The following is a 24,435-nucleotide window of genomic DNA, read 5'->3' as shown; positions in this document are numbered from 1 at the left end:
AAGTATCGAACAGGAATCCCACCAGGGACAGGCACAGCAGAAGCTGCACACTATGAAGGCATTAGGGAGAGGAGGACCAGTCATGCAGTGAGCTCTGCAAAGAGACTTCTGGTAAAAACTGGGTTTGACAAGCTCTAATAATGATCCTAAGAATATTTAATGCTTTCACTCCTCCAGCAATTCCTCCCTAGAAGGCAGTGAATTAATGGTGAAGCCTCCCAGGCTTTTTTGCAGATAAGCAATTGCAGCTAAAGAGAGGCGATTACACAAAAATCCCATCTCCTGTATCTTTGGGAGGTGTGGAAGTTCTTCCGTCACCAAAGCAACTGTTCAACTTCAGCACCAGCAGCACGGAGGAGTCTAAGAAATCGGAGTAGAGCACCAAAAGTACTACCAAGTTTAGTTCTTTGGAGTGGCATGGCCAGGGACCTGTGCACAGAATCATCAAATAGTTTGGGTTGGAAGGGACCTTTAAAGGCCATCTAGTCCAACCCCCCTGCAATGAGCATCTAGAACTAGATCAGGTTGCTCAGAGCCCCGTCCAACCTGACCTTGAATGTTTCCAGGCATGGGGCATCTACCCCTCTCTGGGCAACCTGGGCCAGTGTCTCATCACCCTCATTGCAAAAAATTCTTCCTTATATCTAGCCTAAATCTTCCCTCTTTCAGTTCAAAACCATTAACCCGTTGTCCTATCGCTACAGGCCCTGTTGTTGGACAACGAGTGCAGGTGGCCACACAGGCTGCTCCCCAGGCTCCAGCCACATGGGCAGAGGCCGAGGGATGTGGAATGGCACGGGGAGTTTGGAGATGCTGCCGGGGTCAGAGCCTTGTGTGGCTCCACTGTCTGGAGGGAGAAGGCACCTCACCCTCCAGAGACCAACGGCACATTTACGAAACACTTTTTGTATTTTTTGTGCATTTCTGTACCTTTTGTGGACAGAGAACCAGATTAAATTTGCCATCCCACAGTCATCCCATATGAGAAAGACACAGTAAGAATTTAAGCTCTCTTATTTCAGGCCTTTTGCTTTAACCACAAGAACATCCATCTACGCTATGTAAGAATTAGCCAGACCATAAGACCTGCATGATACAATCTATAAAAAATATATTTAATGACGTATCATTTTTGAAAACAGATTATGCAAGGATACTTTTAAAAAAATCGTAATGCAATTTGGGTGTAGGCTCTGCAGAAAGACAAACACAATTAATTTTTATGTTTCCCTAACTGCCTCCTTTTTCACCGCTGTCAGGAAGCCTGCATGAAAACATACAATTTTACACCAATGATGTCTGCATCTTGCTTTTCACCAGATATGACAGTCTGTATGCAACATGGCAATCTGGGAACTCTGGAGGGAATTACATCGGTAGTTTGTGTCAAATTTCTATTTTCCATTTCTATTAGGAAGGATTAATTCAGCACCCAAATCAATATGACTGTGTAGTAGCATACAACCTATCAGAAAAACAATATTACAAGTAAGATCTCATCTCTGGTTCAAGGAACAGACGTATGAAAAAATACTGACACTAAGAAGCTATCCCTATAGAATGCAGTTAAACAGATATCAGTATCAATGGCTGAATGCTGAAAGTGCAGAATTCCACGTTCTTTGTTAATTCAAACTTTAACAATTGGAACATGGTGGTAAATAAAAGCAGCATGCTCCTCATCAGTTGGTATCTTCAAATGAAGGTAGAGTATCTATGTAAAAGATTTACTTTATTTCAAGACCTCACTGTTGGCTCAGTACTAAGTACTGCCATGGCATGGAAGAGTAACTCTTACCAGTGCAGAAACCAGGAGGTCAATAAAGCACTCAGAAACAGATTTCTGTTCTCATTTGTGCATCTGTAGAACAATTAAATAGAATAAAAGAAACAACGAATAGGAATCCTCCTTCAAAAATGGATCTTCTATAAGATGTTTACTAGGACGTCCAGGAAACCATTATCCTGCAGCTTACAAGCGAGGAACTCCAATAACAGACCAGTCAGCTTTTCTTTTAAAAGGGTGAGTTTGATCATTGCGTATTCATGCATTAACTTGTATTTCTTTCTAACTTGATGACAAATGACAATGTAGTTTAGTCGGTCTTTTCCATTGGACGTTTGCTGACCTTTTTCCGACTAGAATAAAAGAAAAGTCCAATGTCAACTTTAACCTTTCTATCCAAACATACCACAGGAATGAATACACATAAAGCAAATCTGAACGTACAGCAAGTTAATCTTGGGCTTTTCCGGACTAACTTTGCACTGCAGTTCTACTTCAGTCTGCTCAAGGGAGTACTAAGACAGAAGAACAGGTCCACTGCGATAGCCAGGGACAGCCTGCCTTCACAGAGCAGATAAAACGAATTGCTCTTTCCCGGCACGCCTGCGACCTGCTGTTATGCCGCATCCCTGCCCTCAGTCTCCGAGGACAGTTTTGCAAAGCGAGGCCACCGCAGAAGACACCACACCAGTCGGGTCAGCCCACGCACCCCACAGGTCTGGTACCAGCCCTCGCCCTGGCTGTATAGCAAGGGGCTGGGGGAGAGTTTTGCACTGATGGACATTGCGTGCGTCCCCCTTCCAGCACCCTTCTGCTCAATGCTACTGAAAACCACCACCGAGCATGCCTTACTCACTGCTGGCTTCCAGACCTGTCTGACAGCAGGTTTTATCTTAGCCCTACAGAGTATTACCTGTATCAGCCAAGTACTTCGCTAATTTTACTGTTCTTAAGTACTACTAATAAATCTTATCAAGGAGACTCTGCTGGAGAATTACAGATAATGTGGCTTGCCGATGACTTCCCCCATCCCGTCATGGGAGTACCTGAAACAGCCAGCCAAACATCTCCGCTGCAACACAGGACCAGGTCAATTACAGATTTCCTGCAGCTGTAGCTGGCACAGTTCCCACCAGGCAGCATTTTGAGGCCTCCTCCTCTTTTGGCAGACTCTTCTGAGGAAAAACAAGAGCCAAAGCACTGCTCATCTCTTCCGAGAAGTGGACCCCTTTGGAGGACAGCAGTGCCTGAAATTGCCCGTGAAAATTAATCTAACAGTCTTTTCAACAGAGCTTCTCAAAGGCAAACAGTCCACTTTTGCTGAGATTGAGATTTAAATGAGGCATCTAAACGAGACAGCAAGGAGTAGGCAACAGAGAAGGCAAACTCTTACCAATGGTGCGGCTACGATTTGAATGTTACAGGTTCTCCTGGGAACCTTATTTTTAATGAAAAATGAAAAATTGTAGAAGTTGCAGAAAAGAGTTTCCCAAATTCTTAAGATTTAGATAAAATGCGTAACGCTGAATCAGCTAATTTTCATCAAAATGCAAATTAGGAGACAATGCAATTAACAGTACAGATAAACTCATGGGAGCCAGTACCAGGTATAAAAGGACTTTAATGTCCCCGGAGAAAGCCTCTAAAACATCCAAGAAGGTATTAGTGACACAACTTAGAGATTATGGCCAATGGCTGAATAACGGAAATGACTGACCATGGTCCAAGCTACTACAGGAAACACAGGATTTTCTATTATTTGGTGTTTTCCTGTCAAAACTCAGTGCCAAGCTAGAAGCCACCTCTCAGCCAAACAGAGCTTACGCCTTAGCTAAAGTCAAACAGGATATAGAGCGAGGTCAAACCAGATCCGCTCGCGCCTTCTACCCTTAAATCCTATGATTGTAAGGAGAGAAGCCGGTTTCCTCCCCCTTCCTCAGCCCTTAAGGAAAACAAGTCTTTTAATCTATTTAGAGGCCCTTTTTGACATTCTTTAGCTGCAGTTTTTCTCAATCAACCTAATCTTTTCCCATCAAGCTCCATGCTAATCCCATTTTGCTCCATTCCTTAAACTAATAAAAGATTAGAGTGACATTTCAGAAAGGGCATCGTATTAAGCAGCTTCTTTCCCATCTCAGCAGATCGCACAGTGCAAAATGTAGTGAACAGGGCATTAATCTTATGGTAATGAGGTGTCAGTCTGAATGGAGACCTCCTCCTTGATCAATAGGAAGGGCGCAGGAATAATGAGGACGCTGCCGCTTGCCATCTCTGGCAACTTTGCCAGAAGGCAGCAGATCTATAAATTGTTGTTGTGATGGTGGCAACAGCTCTTGTCACCGCACCGCTCTGCCCTTGACAACGGAGAGCAAGCATCCACACCGATCCGTCACCCCCTGTGCTGCCCACACATAATGCGCTTTTCCCTATGTTCTAATTAGCAGCATAAAACTGTTTAACAACTTCGGCTTTGCTCTAACATGAAATCAATTAGGATTAGCAGCCACACAGAGACAAATATTTCACACCTATCCAGCTGGTGAAAATCATTAACGAACTACTTTCTTCATTCCTAGAACAAGCCATTGCTCTTTCTGGTGACACCCCTGCATTGGTATTGTCCAATTTGCTTTCATACAGAGAGAATTTTCTCATTTTCTTAAACAAGTTGCCATTCCCCTTCAAGAAAGCTCTGCACAGCCACCGTGCTCCTGGAAGACTCAAGTTTTATCAAGCGCTGAGAAAACTTTCCAGAAGAAGTGCAAGGCCCGTCCTCGCTAGTGATACTCGGTGGCATCCCTTCGTTTGCTCTAATGGGATGCTCTTCCCTAAAGAGTGAGGTGGGCTGGGAAATCCAGCTCTTGTGCATCTGCAATGCCACGAAACTGCTCTGAACCCAAAAGGGCTCCCTGTGGTCACAGCTGCATGTTTACACCGAACAAACTGCAGCAACAGGGCTAAAAAATCATCAGAAGGGAGTCAAGCCGGCCAGAAGGCTGCTAAAGGAACAGTGGAAGACACCAGAAGCACATCTCTCTTTCCTAGGGAAATGCCTCTGTGCATGGGTTTCATTTTTACATGTGCTTTTCTTTCTTGTGACTAATGAATAAAACTTGGGGGTTGGATATCCCCAGAAGTCATGTGTCTGAAGGTCGAATTGCCCTAAATTTACCTCTGTAATTTGTGCTTATTCATGGTTTGTGTAGTTACAACTGATATAGGTAAAAACATTCACCCTGCAGAGGAATTCAGCCCTTCTCCCCCATTTGACACAGTCTAATCCTGCAGTTGCACAGTCCCTGTTATGTCTTGGTACAGTAAATTAATGCTAAATATCAACATCAAAGAAACTGGTTATTTGGAACTAATTCAAGGACAACATTCACCATAAACTAAATCTTTAGAGTAGATGAGAAAACGCGACATTTTTCTGCAATCACAGTAGAACACAGTATCATTGGTATTGCCAATAAATGCCAATTTTTAACCATGCAGCCTCTAGCTAAGTCTTTATTCTGATTTTCTTATCTAATTACATACATAAAAGAGATACAGTGAAGTAAAACACAAGGTTCTTCTCCCATGCACATTTCTTAGAAAAATCCTACCTCTCCATCTTTTTTTGGAAATCAGTTGTTTTGGTAAAGCTTAGCCATTTACCTGTATACTGTGGTAGGTGGAGAATTCAGCGTGTCGTAGATGAGCCTCACGTGTCCTTGGTACAACTCCAGAGCCAAAGGGTCATTGTCTCCTTTGTATAATAAGATGCCATTGTCCTTGTCCGTTGCTACCTGTGAAACATTAATAACGAGGCAAGCTTGCTTGAGAATGGTTAAAAAAGAAATAAACCTAAATCAAAAATCATACCAAAATCATACACGCAATTCAAATATGATTTAATAAACCATATAGATGAGCAACAACGAGAGGAAGAGCTATGAGACCCAAAAAAGTCTCGGTGACATCGAGTGGGCTCATACACAAACAGGTCGGCCTTCCACTAAGGGATGGCTCCCTTGTTTCAAATGAGAACTAGTTTTCAGGAGGTGAAAGCTGCAATTTATTTGACCCCCCTGTCAATAGACGGTTGTTGTATTTTTGGTGACACATGAATTTCTTTCTCAGCTATTACCCCAGCTTGAAGTGGAGGTTTACAATATCAGCTCTGGCATTAGGAGGAGGAGTGTGTCACAATTACAAGCAAACAAATTTCTGCAGGCGCTGATCTGTTCACAGACTCCCTACGAACACAAAGAAGGAAAAAAGGGCCTGTCCCCACATCCAGCGTAACCACGCGTTATTCACTCAATCCGAGTTATTAGCAACTCACGCACAGTTGAAAAGGGACATTCAGAGAGTCAGGAAGGACAGAGCAGCCCGCGTCCCTCTAGTTGTGATCGACATCAGGGAAAAAAAAAAATGAACACTGAATCAAAAAACAAGGACTCCACTTTCCCAGTCTCCAGCTCCCAAACATTCCTATACTACAAAAGGAAAAAAAAAACCAAGCAAACAGAACAGAAGGACAAAATGGGATTTTTGGATAGAACCTGCCTGTTATTTTCACAGTACGTATTTATTGAGATTTCTTGCTTATTTTTTTATAATGGCTGTTAAATGCCAAAACTAAACAGTAAATTTATAAATCAGTTTGCATTTTATATATATTTAAATACTACCCTTTTGCCCTTAATTTTTATTTTCTCTTGAGCACTTTTTAATAAGATTTCCTCTATCTGTTCTTAATAATCGATGTTGTACTCTAATTTGAATTCATTAGTGATTAATTACTGGATGCAAGAATATTATTCAGCCTGGGAAACAAGTGAGAACATCATCTGCACGTGCTTTCTGTAATAATCAGTTTTACTCTTCAAGCTATGGCTGACGTAATGGGTTTTGTACATTTAAGACGACAATGTCCAGATTTTCAGCTTTGAAGTTGACCTATAGTTTTTGGACCCTTTGAGGAGCCATGTTTTAGAATGCCCATATTTTAGAATCTCTTCTGTGTTATTAAATAAAGACAGTTGAAGAAAAACCTAGAGTTTCAAATATATATCAATCAGCTTAATTTTCATATGAACTGTATACTCAAGCTATTAAAGATAAACATTAATTACGGAATTTTTTCATTAGAATAAACTGTGCGAGAACCACCCTTTTGAAATCTATTCCTAAATGTGGAAATTCCGTCCTTTTTCCCATGTCTTGACATTGGTATTTTAATTACAACCAAACTCCACCAAGTAAGTCTAGAATATGATTTCCAACTGTGGAATACAATCTCTTCAAATTGAGAAAATAAATGCAATAAAATAAACATACAGGGATGATTTTTCTTCTCACATCTTTTGAAATGTTATGCTTCACTGGCAGGGTGAATCTAGCATAGAAATAGTCCAGATTAACAATCAGTGGCCTAAGAAAGAGATGTGTCACGTCTTTTATGTGCTCCACACATCTGTTTATTAGAAAGCATACAAAGCTAGAAATTATTCCCTCATTTACTCTGGGATATTAGGGAAAAAAAAGATCAGTTTAATGCCTGCTAGATTGTGAATGCAAGTAACATCCAAATCACTTAAATATCATATTGGACTAAGTATCCAAAATACTTTTGATCCACAACCACAAAGATGACGGTAGTGGCGTGGCACCTTTGGTATCTATTTTCTATTGCCTCCTGAACCTTAGACCTCAAACCAAATTTAGGTGTAACAACAGGACTGTAACAAAATCCCAGGCCTTTTATCTAATGAATGTGCACAGTAAAAGAGTAAGTAAAATGTTGTCTGGAAAGGCCATTTAGAGCAGCCTCTTTTAATAAGTCTCCTGATATTAAGCACTAATTCCTACAGGATGGAACACAATGCTGTAAATCAGTAAGAAGGCAGGGAGGTTTGCCGAATCATCTCTAGGTACTTTGCCAGTCTAGTGATAAGAGAGTGGTGAGATTCTAGAGGCAGGGTACGTGTCCACAAAGGTACAGTGGTGTCTTAGTTGCTCCTTAATGTTTCAATAATTTTAGAGCAGACAGCTGGCTCACAAATTGTCTCTGACTTTGTCAGCATCTTGGCCAATAGACCCCGTTCCTTCAGAATAAAAAACCCAATATATACGTCTATATGTATTATTGTTTAGAAGAGCACTGGGCTGGCAACTGCTGTTCTGCGTGACATACCTGGAGGGAGATGTTTGCCTGAGGGCGAATTTTGGCTGATGGCAGCTCCACATAGGAATCCTTCCCAACAAAGTTGACTGTGATGAGTTTCTCGCACTTCTGCCCAGCAAAGCCAGCCAGGCAGCGGCAGACGGGCTCATGGTGCGCAACGATGCACTGGGCCCCGTTCTGGCACTCGTAGTTGTCACACGGGCTCGTCTGGAGCAGAACCATTGGCGGAGGAGTTTCACAGAAAAGTCCACTGTAGAAGGTAACGGAAAGAAGAAGCGGCTTCAATTATCATCATTTTTTTTAAGGAAGGAAACACTTTCAGATGCTGATGTTGTACTACTGCTGTGGTATAGCAGCTCTGGGATTCGGCTGCCATGTGCCCGGTTTGCTGCGTGAAAGCTACACGGCACAGCGCTGCACTGGAATTCCCCTGCTCGCTCTGAACAAGCCAGTTCAAATACTGAAAGCAATTTGTACCGCACTTCGCACTGGTTATTTACCTCTGCAAGGTACAGCAGGCTGTCTAAAACAGCTTTCATCCCACGCTGTGCCACGCAGACGCTCCCAGCAAAAACTGGGCGCCATTTAAGCCCAAACCTGAGATTTCCTCGCCTGTTCTCCCTGCCATTCAGAAACATGCACCACTGCTCAGCCAAAGCCCCATCCCAGGCTTTAGGACTTGATTCTACCTCTGCTGTTGGTAAGCAAGGGGAAAATCCTCTATTTTTAGGGTTTTTTACAGCCTCCTCACTCGCTTTACTGTACATGAGAGAGTGTATCATCAACAGACGGGCAACTGCTGAAACAGCTCAGAAGCAACGCACTATTTGATGGGCAGCTTCCCTCAATTGGTTGCTTCTAACAGCATCAGGATCATCAACTTTATTTTAGCCGAGTTTGTGGTTGGCAATGTCACAGGTCAGAAAACTGTGAAGCTCTCCCAGAGTCAGAGGTAGCTGAAAACCAAATGCCAGATCCGAGCACTTGCAAACTCGAATCATGTTCAGATCTGGAGGAAAGCGCTGTGGTTTTGTCTTCACTATGAGAGAGACTGAGCAAAACCCACAGGTAGGAACCTCTGACTGCCGAGGCTCGGGCCACATCTCCCGGGAGTGGCGATGGCTCAGTCCCCAGGCTGCCCTCCTGGGTTCAGCATGGCTCCGTGCTTCACAGGTTATTTGCTGGAATGACTAAGCTACACTGAAATATCGACACCAGCGTAGGAGGAGGAGGGAAAAGGCAGGAAGTGCAAAAAGCTGCAGTCATCTTTCACAGTGATGTCATGTGTCAGACTAAACTGCAAAAAGTAAATGAAAAATCTCTGCCCAGTACACCCACTGGGCCTGTGCAATCAGTGGGTGCTGCCAAGGGACCGGGCTGGGCTCTCTGGCTGCAGACAGTGCCCCAAATTTCACATTACGACGACTGCCCAAACCCAACAGACTCTTTCTGTAGCGATGAGAGAACATAAACTCTTTGCACCGAGTTCTGTGACTGCTTGAAAATGTGTAGACAGTAAAATGATGAAAAATTGGTAGCTGGTGAGTAGGGAGCGTGCGTCAGGCTGTGCTGCAGGGAACGCCATGGGGAAAGCTGCAGCGAGGGCTCCTGCATCACCTCCCTGCATCACACAGCATCTGTCAGCATGGGGGCAGAGGGCCTTCCAGGAGAGGATTGGGGCAGACCCATTGATGCAGTGAATAACCCATCAGCCCAGCTCCAGAACAGTGAAATCCCACTTGTCTGACTAGGGATTTTCTGCCATTCAGGGAGCACTTTGTGGAGTAATAGTACTTGTATAAAAACAAAGCAGAAAAATGCCCAAACCCTCACTCCTCTCCAGCAAAGCAGGTGCAACTTGGAAGCTCAGTGAATTTCTAGGCAACCTTCCTAGATACAATTAGAATAAAAACCCAAGCCATTACCCTGCAGTAAATAGTACAGATACAAGACATGCAAGAACAGCAAATAAAACAGCCACAACATACTCAAGACCAATCTTGCTTAGCCACAGAGACCAGAACGCGCTGCCTCTGTCACAGAAGGAAATGGAGATGACTGCTTTGCTTTTCACATTTTCTCATGTGAAACTCTGCACAGAGTACCACGGCTCTATCTTTAGCGCTGTGTGGAATGAGAGCCCAAACCTCTCCCTGCCCTCGTCTCCCAACACACACCGCTCTCTGCTCTGCCTCTGGGAAACACGAAAGAGAGAGAAATACACAACAAAACATGGATGGGCTAAATTCTGAACTGCATCAAAAGCAAGGGAGCTGCTCTGCGTTTCTATGACATCTGAGAGAAGAAGAGACACAGGGTTTTACATTGCTAGTTTTACAAAAGGCAAACTTGAAGAACGCTTTGAAATACACAAACATTTGCTATTTGCACCTGGGAGAAGCTCTCCTTTCCCCACAGCCGTTATACAGCATGGAACACCCTAACCAGCTTCCTGACTTTGCCCAAAACTCTGTGTTGGCCTCGTACACGGTGATGTGGACATAGCAAACAAAAATCTGTTTCACAGGAACAAGCATGAGGAGGGTGAAAAGCACTGCTGGGATTCCCAAGGCCCAAAGCACAGTGCTGCGCTGGGCTCTCACCACTGCCCCGGGAGCACGCCCTGCAGGGACCGTCCTGCTCCAGCCCCGGTGTCACTCGGGGTTGGCTCTGCTCCCGTATACAAACACACAGGTGCTTCCTTCTCAGCCAGAACCACCTCTTGGTACCTTGCAGGATAAATTGCATTTCGACACTTTTCTCATTGCATTGCCCTAAGCTTCCTTCATCCGCCATGAGGACGGAGCGATGTTTCACAGCCAGCCTCCCCGTGCCCAGCCTCCCCATGCCCATCCCACTGTTATCTCGCTGCTCTAAGGGCAGGGAGCTGTGGTTAACTGGGGCCCCTTACCTCCCCTCACTGCCCAGGTGACACTGGGTGCTGGAAGTGGGCACAGACATAGGCTGCTAATATAGCAGCAAAGGGTTCGGCGGGGGGGAGCAAACCATTCCCCATCAGCCTGTGGTAAATATCCTCTACCAGAAGAGCATAATCTTGCATAGCGACAAGCCAATCTGTTCATTTAGACGAATGCATCTCAAAAGTGTAATCTGGCAGGCAATACTGCTGGCAATCAATAAACCCCATTTACTTTGCTCCAAGGAGTATTTGGAGGAGACATACGGGGTCAGTAGAGTGGGCAGCAGTGAGAACGGGAGCACGGCAGGCAGTGTGGGGGAGTAACTGCGTATGGGAAATGGCTGTCTTTGCTCAGTCTGATATGTTTCTCAAAGTAAATTTGTTCTTGGGAACATTTCTTTGTGAGCACACCTAAACTATGAATTAATTATAGAGTAAGAGACTCTCCCTGCCCGAGCAAGACCCTCTGCTGCAGCTTCTTGGCAGAGCCCCGCAGGCCACCCTGTTCCCGCAGGGTGAGCGCAGCACCTCGGGGGCATAGCACCGCTCAGCCAGGGATGGTTCAGATTCCCTTTTCCAAGAAAACAAGGGAATATTAAAAAAATAGCATCAGCCTCGTGGGAAGAGAGATACACAGAAAGCAATTCTCGCCAATTTAAGGTAGTTACTGCAGCCGCTGCCTATCAGCAGAGCAGTCAGACCCAGCTGATGAGCTGGGGACACGTCAGTGCCACGTCCCCATTGCTAGCCAGGCACTGAAGTGGACTGTCCGACTGGAGCACTCTCCTCTTCAAAGCCTGGTTTCATTAAGCGTGTGATCCCTCTCTCCAGTGCAGGGCTCTGCGGCTGGCTGGCAAACATGTCAGGAGAGCCAGCGATGGGATCAAACTGGGGTCAACCCCAGAGATGGCTTTCACCCCAGGCCTGATGTCAGGTGTAATCTGTTTCCCAGAGGTGACTGGCAGAAAGCAGCACTGCTAACCCAGCCCATTAGCTTTGTTCTACCTAATGCCAATCATTTTGTTTTGTCTGTGAGCAACAATTAGAAAGCAGAAGGAAAGTCAGTGTATATAATTCTAATTTCATGGAAGTTAAAAATAATAATAATAAAAAATCCAGGCGACCCGCAGCAGCCTCCACTAACAGGAAGCAAATGTTGCAAGAAGCCACTGTGTCTGTGCTCGGTGCTGCTCTGAAAGATCGCCTGAGCTCCTGGTACGGCTCCTGCACAACTCTTCGTGCTGTGAAACCCCTTCAGTGGGTGGCTTTACAAGTGCAGCCGTCCTGCTACCAGCATCTAGAAATCACATTAGCAACAGTGTCTGTCAAGGCCTTTTCTTCTTTATTTTAAAGTATTTTTAAAAATATATTTTTAGAAATAATTAATACTATTTATTTCCCCAGCAGCGGAATGTGGAGCACAGCCTGACTTGCATAGCTTGGCTGAGTCCACTCTGCCTGGTACGATCTCATTTATTTAAATAATCACTGCTGAGTTTCTTGCAGCAAACTCCCGCAGCGGGGAGCTCTGAAGCATCGACACAATGGAGGAGCAGTGCTTTCTCTCAAGCTCAGCAGTCTTTAACGCGTGCTTCACCACCAGAGCAACGTTTATCAGGACACCACCACTGTGAGGCTGATTGCTAGAGGGAAGGGTTGAGAAGTTAGGTTTTATTCAATGGGGTTTCACAAAGCCTCAAAAATGTTTTCATCTACAGGGGGTAAACGAACGGTACTTTGGGAGGAAAACACTGAAAACTTTGCAGGAAGAAAGCGTATTGTGCAATTGCAAAAGGTTGCTGAGTGATAAGGAAAGGTGCTGCGTGGAGCACAACCACACATGAACAGTGAACGGGAAAACAGGTGTGTGCACGTTGGTACCACTGCTTTTGGGGGCTGTCACCAGAGGTGCGGCACTGTGCATATGAGGCCTTACGTGGTTAAGAATTACTGGAGTGCCATTTGTTCAACCGTGTGAGGATGTAAGTTTTAACATCCTTATTAATGCGTGACTCCAAGTGGCTTTGACGTACAGCATAGCGACAACCATAAAATTGCTATAGGCCTGTGCATTTGTTATAACAGCATAAGCTCCAGATAACTGGGACGTCACTCTGCAAACTCACTGCTGGGAAATTATTCTTGATACTTAGCCAAAAAGCTTTATTAATCATCATCTTAGGTCTTCTAGTTACCTTTGTCAGACCACCCCTTGTGTTCTCTCCTTTTCATCAACACTTGCAGCCTTCAAATACTTGCAAAGTTATCTCCTTGCCACACAGCCTAGCGCCCGAGGCACGCTTCGTGAGCAGTTGGGTCTATAACCCTGAACATCAGAAGGCTGAACTCTGTCAATCACTACCTTTGCAACTGCAATCTTAAGAGGGAAAAAATAATAATATCAGAACCCCCTTCAGAGCAGCAGGCCTTTAAACTACAAAAGGCTGAAGTCATGGAAAGACTAATGAGCAGATCGTGTTCTGTTAGCAGAATTTTAATCCTGAAATCAAACGAGATCGGGGACTGTTCTGCATGGACAACACACGGGGCTTCAGCTTGCTCTCTGCGTTGGCAGAGGGAGCCTGTTAGTGCCCCCTGAGATGTTCGTCCCCTAAAAGACAGACAAACATCCTTGCTCCCTTGCATCTTGTACACAGAATTTAGGGAGGTGGCACGGACGAGTGCAAAAAAAAAGAAAGCAAGCAGGAGGCCTCAAGTTAATCCTGGCTCTGCTGTTAACAGGCAGCAGGATTACTTTGCTTGCCCAAGTCTACCTTGGGCTATGAAGTGCTGTCTAAGCTAATAATTGAGCTTTGGAGGTTTGTGTAGAAAAATGTTTCCTCTTCTTGGAGGACTTTTAGTGGAATTAAAATGCCCTCATCTGAGCAAGGGAGCAGGCTGGGATGTTCCAGGTTCTGCTCTTGAAGTCCCTGGTGTGAGATCAGCCAACCCGGGGCACTGCCCAAATTGCCAGTAGAGCTGCTTGGTACACAGGAATGGACCCAGGCCAGGCTCCCGCCAACCCCTGCTGTTCCACTCAACTGTGTCACCACTCAGAACATCTCTGCCAAACACTGGGACCCTGCCTTCCTGGAAAAATCCCTCACATTCTTCACTACCTAGTACTGACATGCCTTAAAAATCAGGGGACCTGCAGTAGAAGTGTCCCAGTCACTACCACCTGACGACAGGCTCGAGTTACCCTCGACTCCAGATAAGGCTTTGCAATCCCATTTCTCAACTTGAACAATTAGATAACATTGAGCATTTACAATTCCACTGTGGGACAGCCACTCGTTATCCTTGTCAGTCACCAATTTGCAAGATCCCTAGGGCCATCAAAGGGACTGAAGCAGAGAATGAAACATGGAGAAAAGGGTATGAATTTGAAATTCAGAGGATATCGGATATCTTGTAAATAACAAGTCTGATTCTGTGAAACCACGGGCTGACATCATGTTATATATCAATGCCTATTCAGGGAAACCTGTCTGCTTTGCAATAAAAATGTGTGTTGAGAGGGGAAAAAAACCCCCAAAACCAGCAAGGATGAAAGCAAGAAGAATGAGAACAGTTGCAGATACAAAGTAGAGAAAATGATTTATAAGTGTTTATGCAATTCCTGCTTTGTCAAGACTGATCTTTTCAGGTACTCCTTCTTTGTCTCCTGTGTATTTCAAACACGAAAAGGTTTAGCTGGAAGGAAGCCAGTATCCAGCCTCAGGCAATGATTAGTGAATCCATTTGGAGCAGCACACTTATCTTTGACAGACAGTGAGATTTCCAGGAGTCAGATATATTGGCAGCTGTCAGAATCAGAGACTGGAAATTTACAGCCCAAATTGTACTGAGCCCATCCACCAACAGGCACAGAGACACTGGCACAAAATCTTCAGACTCGTGTTTTCTTGCAGCCAGGTCTGAGGGTTCCTATATGTGATTTTATTATCCTTTGCTCACTGTCGCTCACGCAGAGTTTATCTACACGTAATTTCTGTGAGTGCATTACCTAGCGTTTTACCAGGAAAGGCTGGGGCAGGCAGGCAAACTAACACAGCACTGCGCAAAAGGCAAATTGCTGTTTTCAAAGCCAGAATTGTCAATCCCCTGTATTCAGTTAACTCGTTAAGACCTACTTTAACCTACAAGATTTGAAGCACTGAGCCATCCATTCACGTAGGAATGACAGATCAATACCATATCTAGAGGCTGCTCAGCTCTGAGGATGAAAGCAATTAAAGAAAGCGCCCCAACACTATGGACAGAAGACAGTCCGGAGGAGGAGCTGACTCTCACGTACCTGAAGCCCTGAGGACAGACGCAGGTGTAGCCATTGACTGCATCTATGCAGACAGCTCCATGGCGACACTTATGGCCCACACAGTCATCGTCATCTATTTCGCAGTGTTTTCCACTGTAACCTGGCAAGCATTCACATCTGAAATACAAGAAGATGGCTGTTAATAGCTTGTTTCAACATTCACAACAATAGCACACACAGGCAGCCTAGCACCAATCTGATTAGAGATGGAAAGGTGTTAGCAATTATTCTTGGAAACATCAAGCACAATTCTGGGCATCAGAAATGCGCAAGTCCCTCCTGTCTGTCTGCAGCTGAGGTTCTGCAATCTGCTTAAATTCAAGCCAAGCAAAGAAATACCATAGTGCCGCTTTTCCTCAGCCAAGTCTGTGGAGGAGGGTGATCATATAGTGGTCTCCCGATTACGCTAAAGCTGATGACACCTTCCCTAACCTTACAGACTAAAAGGGCAATATTCTGGAAGGGCAGTTGCTCTGATGTCTCAGACTGTGACTTTGCTGATGTCTGAGGTTGGCCCTGTGCAGCTATGCAGAGCACAGTAAGGTTCCACCTTCCAAATGGAAGCAATCTGCAAGCAAGCCATAAAACTCAGCAAATTTAAAGAAAATGACCATCAGTTTTGAGACCACCACCTGTTAGTCATTCATTTGCAAGGCAGAGAAATGTTGCTGCAACTATGGAGAGTTGCTTTTGAAGCCTGTCCTTTCCCATGGTGACAGTCAGGCGAAGCACGTACCTGCTGCTATGGGGTAACGCCATTCATAGGAGCAATGCAACAGGATGCACCCAAACCCGCAGACATTGCCTTTTGATTTATTTTATTTTATACAGTCCTCAAGTTTGTTGTATGAAGGCTGCATCAGCATTTCTATTATAAGCCTTGCAGCAGGAGTTTACAACCTGACAATAGAAAATGCATCCCAAAGTCTCTGACTTGGAACAGATCTTTTGGGATTGCTGAACAGCCTCTTTCTGAATCTATAGCATAGACAATGTTTAGTCATGAACACACTTTAGTCCATAAAACACATTTTACTCCTCCCAGCTGGATGTTACTGCACATCTGGAAAACAAAAGACGTATCACTTAAACAAAAACAAGGGAAGAGCTACAGTTAACTTCATCGATAAAAAAAAAGAGGTCTGTGTTCTTGCTAGAGCCCCTTGTTTGGACCCAGTGTGCTTGCCACCGAGAGCTGGAAGAGGAGGGACATCATAACATTGAGGGAGGCAGCATCAGGAGAGAAACTACTGCTCCACCAACCTATTCTGCCGGCCTCCTCCTCCCTGACAGCAGCCCTGGGGGGGTAAGTGCAGGAGGAGGCTCCATGTGAAAAACCTCTTCAGAGGAACTGGGCACGTGGGAACTGATGAGGAAAGACATTTCCCCTTTCCAGGCAGCAGTCACTGTGCTGAGTCTGGTTCCAAGCGACAGCGTGTTTTGGCCCCTGGCCGCTCCCCAGCTCATCAGGGCAAGGCAGCGAGCGGGAGGGGAAACTTCCCAGGTGCAAGAGCAGGCCCTGTGTTTGCTAATGCCACAGCATCAGGGCTTCAGCAACCACCTAGCTCAGGCACGGAGAAGAATATGACCTTCAGTCTCCATTTCAAAACATAGTTTGTGACTGCTTAAAAAAGAAGGAAGAAGGGCAAAGCCTACGAACCTGCAGGCTGTACGATGGATAACATTATGTAGATGTATATACTGCCTTTCTCTCCCCTCCCTACAGGAGAGGCCCCCATCACGACCCTCCGCAGCCAGAGGATGGTTGATGTTCCAGCTCTGCATGCCTGCGTTGCTTTTTTACACCTTGGTGGCTCAGGGAATACTGTGATTAACACAACGGAGATGACAAAACAGAGCAAAAGGCAAAAGGAATTCCTTCCCCAAACCATAAGAAGCGGGCAACATTTTTTGGCAACATTTTAGCCACACCTGCAAGCAAATAATGTCAATCAAAAAACTTTGTGGGGGGAACTGGCAACATTTAATCCTGTTGCTTTTTATTGATCCCTGCAGTCCTAATATAAAGTGATGTAATAATGAACGATGTGCAGTTCCTTATTCAGGGCTGCCATGCATCAATTTTATGATGTGTATTGGCTATCTCAGTAATGACAGAACCACCACTTTTCTCTGCAGGGCTGCATTAAATCAGCATTTTAAGCTGTCAGGTAATAATTCCAAGCTTTAGAATAATAAAGTATATTTATATCATACTCCAACATCAATACGGTGAATGGAAAAACATGCTCCTTTCCTGAAGTTGTTTTTTTAGAAGTCATTTCATTGTGTTAAATGTTTTTTTTTTTTGTTGTTGATTTTTGTTTTATTTTGTTTTCTGGCATACAGAAAGCTACTCTTCTTCTATAGTAACAGCACAATAAAGATGCGGAGGCTGGAAATGAGAAAAGCCACCTGCGATTTTAGCTTAGAAAGCAAAGAACTCTGTGCAGCCAAGCACACACTGAAATAGCCCAGTTTGCTTCCAAGCTCGGCTTTCCCTTTAGAAACACGGAATTCCTTTTGGTTCAGTCATCTCTTAGTGTGTCACATCTAGGCTGAAGCTACCAAAAATGCACGCCTGGAGCATCACAGGTTTGAAACTCAGCCGCAGGAGCGCCTCACCCAGCCTGCTCCTTGAAACCCAAGGTCTCCCCCACCAGGGAATGACGGCAGGTTAGCTCCATCCCTAGCCCACATAGTACCAGCAAGTGACTGACTATCAGCAAAAATGTGATGCAGTAAAGAAGGAGACAAAGAAACTTCCCTATTCAAATCCTGGAAAGACAGTAATTGACATGATTAGACCAGTTATCTCATTTCCCAGTGACCATCTGACACCAGTACAGTTGAAATCTTGTTTTCTGCTATGGCCTCGTAGTGATGGCAACATTCCCAGTATCAGAGAGAGCCTAAAAACATGTCTAGTGGTATTTAAAATGTTGGCCTATCCAAGGGGATTTGCATCTGCATGCACTCAAGTGTCTATTGTATAAAAGCCGTGAATCATGGCTTCTATTGCAGGGCCAGAATGGAATTTCCCTCCCCATATCAATAAATAACTTGCCTTCCTATTTTTTTTCCTGTCTTTGTCATCTTTTCCTCCCTCTGCAGAGCTTCAGACTGACTAGAGCTGAAGGCAGGACAGGCAGACAGATGACTGGTGTCCTTGCTGCTATGATATTCTTCACTGGTGTGTCCTACTCATGTGCCCAGGGCACAAACCTGACAAGTGGATGGTCAGCACAGGAACAAGCCTGAACCCTGCCATTAATATTCCCCGCCTCTGTGAGCAGAGCAGAGGGCTGGTGCTTGAGCCTGACTCATTCCGCACGTGGCATTATACTGCACCACTACGTGCTAAATGTATGGCACATCACAGCTCAGGAGATCAAACCGCTCAAGGGGTCAGCAACAGCACAGGACTGGAGCTCGTTGTTTTCCGTGAGACCCAGCAGTAACCACACAGCACTGCAAAAGCTGCTGTGGGCTCTCAGGCAACTTCTGAATGCTTTGGTGCAACTAAAGTACAAAAGAAAAAGCAATACTTGGACAAATCTACATTCAAGGCTAGGCAGGCTCCTTCACCTCTCAAGTCTGGACTGCTAGAAAGCAAAATGGGACAGAAGAAGTAAAAAAAATTCTGGATTTTTGTGTAGCATTCTATGAATTGTGCAAAGAAGAATGCAACAAACAGTAGTTGTTCAGTAGTTATTTAGGCTCCCCTCAAGGGTTAATGGCCCCGCTGTGAAGAACACTTTCCTAGCAAGCAAGCAAGAAAAAGTGTCTTATTTATTACTCAAATTATTTGGGTGGCAGGTAGGAAAATGCTTCCAGCAGGGGCAAAACCATTCAGGACCACAGCTGTCTCCATCCCTTCATCCATCTAGCAACATAAGGTAAGTTGAGTTACAAGCCTTTGCCTCATAACATGATGTAGCTACTGGATTAGCTGAATGATGGATTAACTAGGAATGAAAGCTGGAAAGAACATCAGGGACTATTTATATACCGGTACACACCTCCTTAATCAGTCCCTGTGCATCATTTCAGGAACTGTCCTAATCATTCAATAGTTTAATCTTCCTCAAGAGTTGGAAACCCAAAAGAAAGGCTTGAGTTGTACAGACTGACTGTCTAGCACAGATTCAGCTGCCCTCGATCGAGCCAGCATCTCTAAAATTTTGCTTCGCTTCCTTTTGACTATCCTGAAATGTTCTGTGTATTAGTTTACACTATTCTGACATGCTGGTTGCTTCACAGGACACAATCTGACCCCAAACTGCAAGTTACCAGGAAGACCAAAGAGTGCTACCACCTCTCCCCTGTGACATGCTGGTTGAGGGCGTCCCTGTGGGCACCATCCCTCTCCAAAACCCCAGCCCTCCCTCCCAGGAGGGAATCGCTGAGCCCCCAGGATTGCATTGTCTGTGAAAACAGCCTTAGGGGAAAGTGCAGAATGCAGTTCTTGCTGCACTGAACTCTCTTGAATTCGTCTTCCTTTCTTACTTTTTTGATTCAAAGATCTTTTCTTGACAAGCTTTCCACAGAGCTTGACTTTTCAATTGACTCTCTCCATTTGCTAAATTGCTCTGAAATTCCCTCCTCAGACAAGTGATGAACACCGCTACTATGCACCTCTGAAAACACACCAACCTCCAAATCTCCAGATGTCTTACTGCCATTTAAAACATGCGGCTTTCCTTTGCCCCTGGGAAACAGTCGGTGTCATTCCCAATACGCAAATGCAAACACAAGAGACTTCTCAAAATCTAACGAGCTGAGCGAGGCTCACCTCTAGAGCCAACGGAAGAAGGCGGCTCCTGAGTGAGAGCCATCCAGTTCAGCTGTTTTCTGCTGCTGCCCAGGTGGCAGTGGGGAGAGAAGCCCCGCTGTGTCAAAGCTGGCCTTCTCCAGTGCACCCTAAGACCACCAGCCATCCCAGAAGACAACAGCTGAAGTGTGAATACAGCAGAAAACTCCCGACCTGCCGCTTTATGCTCTGGCCACAAGTTTATCTTTCCCTTCTCAGTAGTTAGCGTGGGGACTGGCTTCTAACCACTGAGCCAGGCCGGGCTGAGGAGGGCTGAGTTACTTTTGTTAAGGCTTCTGTTACGCTGCTTGAATTGATGGATGCCCTAAGGAACACATAAGGAAACTGGCCTTTGTTTCTGATGCAGGATAAGATACTTTGCAGTAACTGTTCCAGAAGTACTCCTTTTGCCATGCTCTATTCCAGAATAATTTTCCTGCTCTGGGGGTACATCCGTTACTTTCAAGTAAACCACAGAATGTTAGAAAAGTATGTATGGTTGCATTAAAATTAAAATGTGACACGGTCCCAAGTATATAGTATGGCATTCACATTAATTTGGGTGATTTTTACCAGTTGCCAGTTCAACCCTAGTCAGGCCAATGGATGGATCTGCCGAGTGTGTGGAGACCAACATACACACAGGCTTACCTGGTTCCTTTGTCAAGGGGAAGACATTTGGACTCATGCTGGCACGGATTTAGATCAGGAACACAGTGGTTAATCACCTCATCACACAGTTCACCTGAGGCAAAAGAAAAGCAATAAAGCTGTAACACGACTTGGGCAACCCTGAAGCAGCTCCAACCATGATGTGCAGGGATGGCAAATCTCCCTAAACGGAAACAGCTCGGTAGTTCAGCAGGAAGCGACAATACTGCTTGTGAGGGCACGTGCGACTTCATTAAATTTGGCGCGTTTGATCTATAGCAACAGTACCGTTTCTACCACATGAATCTGAAAAGCTGGTATAAAAAGTACTGACATATAAATTCCACTTGGAGACAGACTAAGGATCAAATGGGCAGCTCCTGACCCAGAACCTCTTATATCAAAGCAAGAAAGTGACACAAAAGCAAAGTTACTCATTAGACCGTAACATTTTCACACTGAAACATATTTTAGCCGTAGTTAATACTCTGCCAAAGAAGCTGATTGGACATCATTCTGGAAAAGAACAACAACCCACAAAACCTCCCCCCCCCAAACCTCTGTGACTCTCAATAATAGGAACCAGCTTCAGGCCTGCACGCAATTATAAAACATTCACTATTTATAAGAGAAGTACTAGCTCTATTGTGCTCACAGGAGATGATTTTTTTTCAGAAAAAAATCCTTCACATGTAAGCTCAGCTCAGCTGTTTCTAGGTATGGTGTGTTACATGCCGTGCACCTCCCTGGATTTGTATAAATTTTAATAATTAATAGTTCTAGAATGTTTAAACCCAGATAGTTTATTTAAATACCACCCTTCTCTGAGTTCTACATTATAAGGTCACACTTCAGTACCCCAGGATTTGAGATCCAGCCAAAGACCACAGAAATCTTTGCCTTCCCACAGAACCAACAGAAACCTACCTCACACCTCCCAAAGCCTTGCAGGAAAAGTAAAGGTCAGGTACTCTCAACATGGAAACCCCCAAAAGCTACAGTCCCAAAGTCTCCTATGCAGCCACATCAGAAGACCGCATCTGCAGGGTTTCCAGGTCATGCATATTTTGTGTGCCTATACACGACACATACCATCACATGAGCAACAGGCCATGTGGATAGTGTGGGAGAAAGGATAACGTGGGACGCGCTGGTGGGCTGGCAATGTTTAAGCAGGATTTTGGTGAAGCCGCAGCTCCACCTGTCTTGGGAGAAACTCTGTTTTCAAAAATCCTTACATTTCTAACCATAGCGGCTACAGAGAAACACTTGAAAACACAAGGCAAGGCAACCACAAAGACCAGAATTTGGATGGAAAATGCCAATCAGCACCGTTGGTCTTTTATCCGTCTTGTGATCTGGCAGGGATGACTGAGCACACAATTTTCAGGGTGACTCTGGTGGTGACAGGTATGGTTTAAGTTGTTAACAGTTCCAGTTCACCCCTTCTGGTTATTTCTCCCACCCCTCCAGCCTCCCTACAGTACAACCTACATAGCTCTGTATTTGACTCTTCATATTAGAATGGAAGTATAATATGTGTTTGCAAAAATTACCCTTTTGCTTGTTTGTTTCAAACGTGGAACACCTAATACATCTGCTTCTGAGAGTTGCCAAGCATAAATGAGAAAGCATAGCCAGAATACGAGCCCTGGAGGCATGAGGGAGGGTACTACCAGCATAAACCCCGCGTTCCTGTGCCATACGTACCCTCATGACTTTTAGTGGGCTGGGTTTGGCAATACCAGAGAAGCCTGGCACGGCAATCTGCAGCGGAGGGTTTATTGTTCATAGTACCAGTTATACGTATGCTACTACATATACATATATACTACTACTATGCAACCAGTCCCCTCTGGAGCCAAGGAATCCTAGGAAGCCACCACTATTAAATGCTACCAAGTCTTTTTACAGCCCTGGAGAAATCTTGGGCAAATGTAGTGAATGTATCCAGCTCAGGAAGGGGGACAGGCCAATAAAACTGAACGTTGCAAATCCATGGGAACCAAGGAACCAGATCGTTCACTGGACTTGAGGTTTGCCATTGTACTTTGTTCCTCCTCAAAAGCAACTAGAGACATTCAAGTCTTACAAACACGAACACACTGTCATTGGGGATAGCTATTAACACATTTTTGAGGTGGCAGAACTGGAGATAAGTCTGCTTACTAAGCAATCCTCAAATCCACAGCCCACCAAGCCTCCCAAGTACTAACTAGCAAAGCGACTCCCTCAGCCTTTGGGCGGACATGAACACGAACAGGTCAGAACTTGCTATGATGCCTGGACCACTGCCAGTTCGTCCTCTTGGTATTCCTCACGTCCCTTGTGTGTTACAAATCTTATGTGAAAATAAACACACAAAAAAAAAGTAACTGGCTGGTGAGATTAAAAGAACTCAATGACCTAAAGCTGGAAATATTTTTGGAAGACCATTTAATAACTGAAAACAGTGTGGATAGATTCCTTGAACTATCTTTTCACTAAAAATGGTCAATACATACTTCTGAATTTTTTTTTTGTTTTGTTTTGAAGAAAAAGGAAACAGACTTTTAAAAAAACAAGAACAGTTTCATAAACTCTCAAAGGAATTCATAATTCTTCTTAAAGTATTCTTCTCAACAGTCTTGACAAGTGCTTAGAGATCCAGTAAAAATCTCCCCAAATGTCAAATATTATGACTCACTGCGTCATTCTGAAGGCACCACTATCAAAATGTAGGAGAATTCTAGGCTAGGTACCAAACATAGCATCCAAAAAGATTTATCATTTTTCATGCAAAACTTGGAACATTTAAGGATCCTTCCTGTTATTTTTCCCATCCATCACTCATTAGGGAGCTCACTCGGGAATGCCTTGCAACTAGAGCAGCCTCATCTCAGGAAGAAAATTCTTCTTGATACATTATTTCAGGCTCCACCAATGTTCACTAGATGTTGCAGAAAGCATGCCAGGGAAATAAAACACTTTCTGAAAAGCAAAACCCAAGGCACCAGCTACACAAAGACTTTCTCATATTTTATTCACTCAGAAAATATCTGGGCCAAAAAAATCTGCCCTCAGACCTGAGAGTGCAATATTCATTGGCCGCTTTAATGTCAGTATCAGAAGAAAAATCTGATCCTCTTTTTTTTGGAGTGACACAGGGCTGCTTCTCTGTGCAGCAATTAAAGGTCCAGTCCAAATTTCTCACTGGATAGCTATGTGAACCTGAAAACAAACTGGACATTAATCTTAGGCCAACTGCTAGCAGCACTGATTTCTCTTTGTGGAAGATATTTGATCATGCTAAAACAACAGTGTAATGCTTTCCCAAATGTAGAAAACAATCCGGCCTCCCCATTTTCCTCTCTCCTGTGCATTCTCAAATCAGAACTCCAATGGGTACACAAGGGTTTCTCAAGTGCTTATATAAAAGACAGGAAAACAACAACTGTATTTCTTTTCTAATCAGTTAAGCAAAACTCCTTCATCCCAAATGATGGTTTTTGTTTCATCAAGGCACATTTACTCTCTTTCCTTGAAGTCAAAGAGAACAGATCACCACGCAATGCACCCCAGTGAAGAACAAATTAAGACTATGTCAGATTTACAAGAGAAAAACCACTTATGCCATCAGATTTTACTTTTCATACTAGCCGGAGGTGTTAGGTCAATAATGTTCTGTGGTCTGTAGAACTGAGGTACGATACGGAGAGGGTACCTTTATAAAGATAGGCACATCCCCAGCTGTGTGGGCACTGCATTTCACACTTCTTACGGCCAGTGG

The 24,435-nt window shown here is 44.4% G+C and overlaps 1 protein-coding gene across 1 annotated transcript in view; it reads right to left on the bottom strand.

The window, feature by feature from the left end:
• Positions 1–24,435, bottom strand: part of SLIT3 (slit guidance ligand 3) — a 522,490-nt gene that overhangs the window by 20,831 nt on the left and 477,224 nt on the right. The window contains exons 28-31 of the mRNA XM_074604436.1: positions 20,667–20,760; positions 15,182–15,319; positions 7,971–8,211; positions 5,447–5,577 (exon numbers count right to left, since the gene is read on the bottom strand). Coding sequence (XP_074460537.1) covers positions 5,447–5,577; positions 7,971–8,211; positions 15,182–15,319; positions 20,667–20,760 — 604 coding nt within the window. The remainder of the gene's footprint in view (positions 1–5,446; positions 5,578–7,970; positions 8,212–15,181; positions 15,320–20,666; positions 20,761–24,435) is intronic.

This window comes from Larus michahellis, chromosome 11, assembly GCF_964199755.1.
Source record: "Larus michahellis chromosome 11, bLarMic1.1, whole genome shotgun sequence".
In the NCBI taxonomy this organism is placed as follows: Eukaryota; Metazoa; Chordata; class Aves; order Charadriiformes; family Laridae; genus Larus; species Larus michahellis.
The sequence above is the reverse complement of the archived record's forward strand: the minus strand, read 5'-3'. Positions and strand labels throughout refer to the sequence as shown.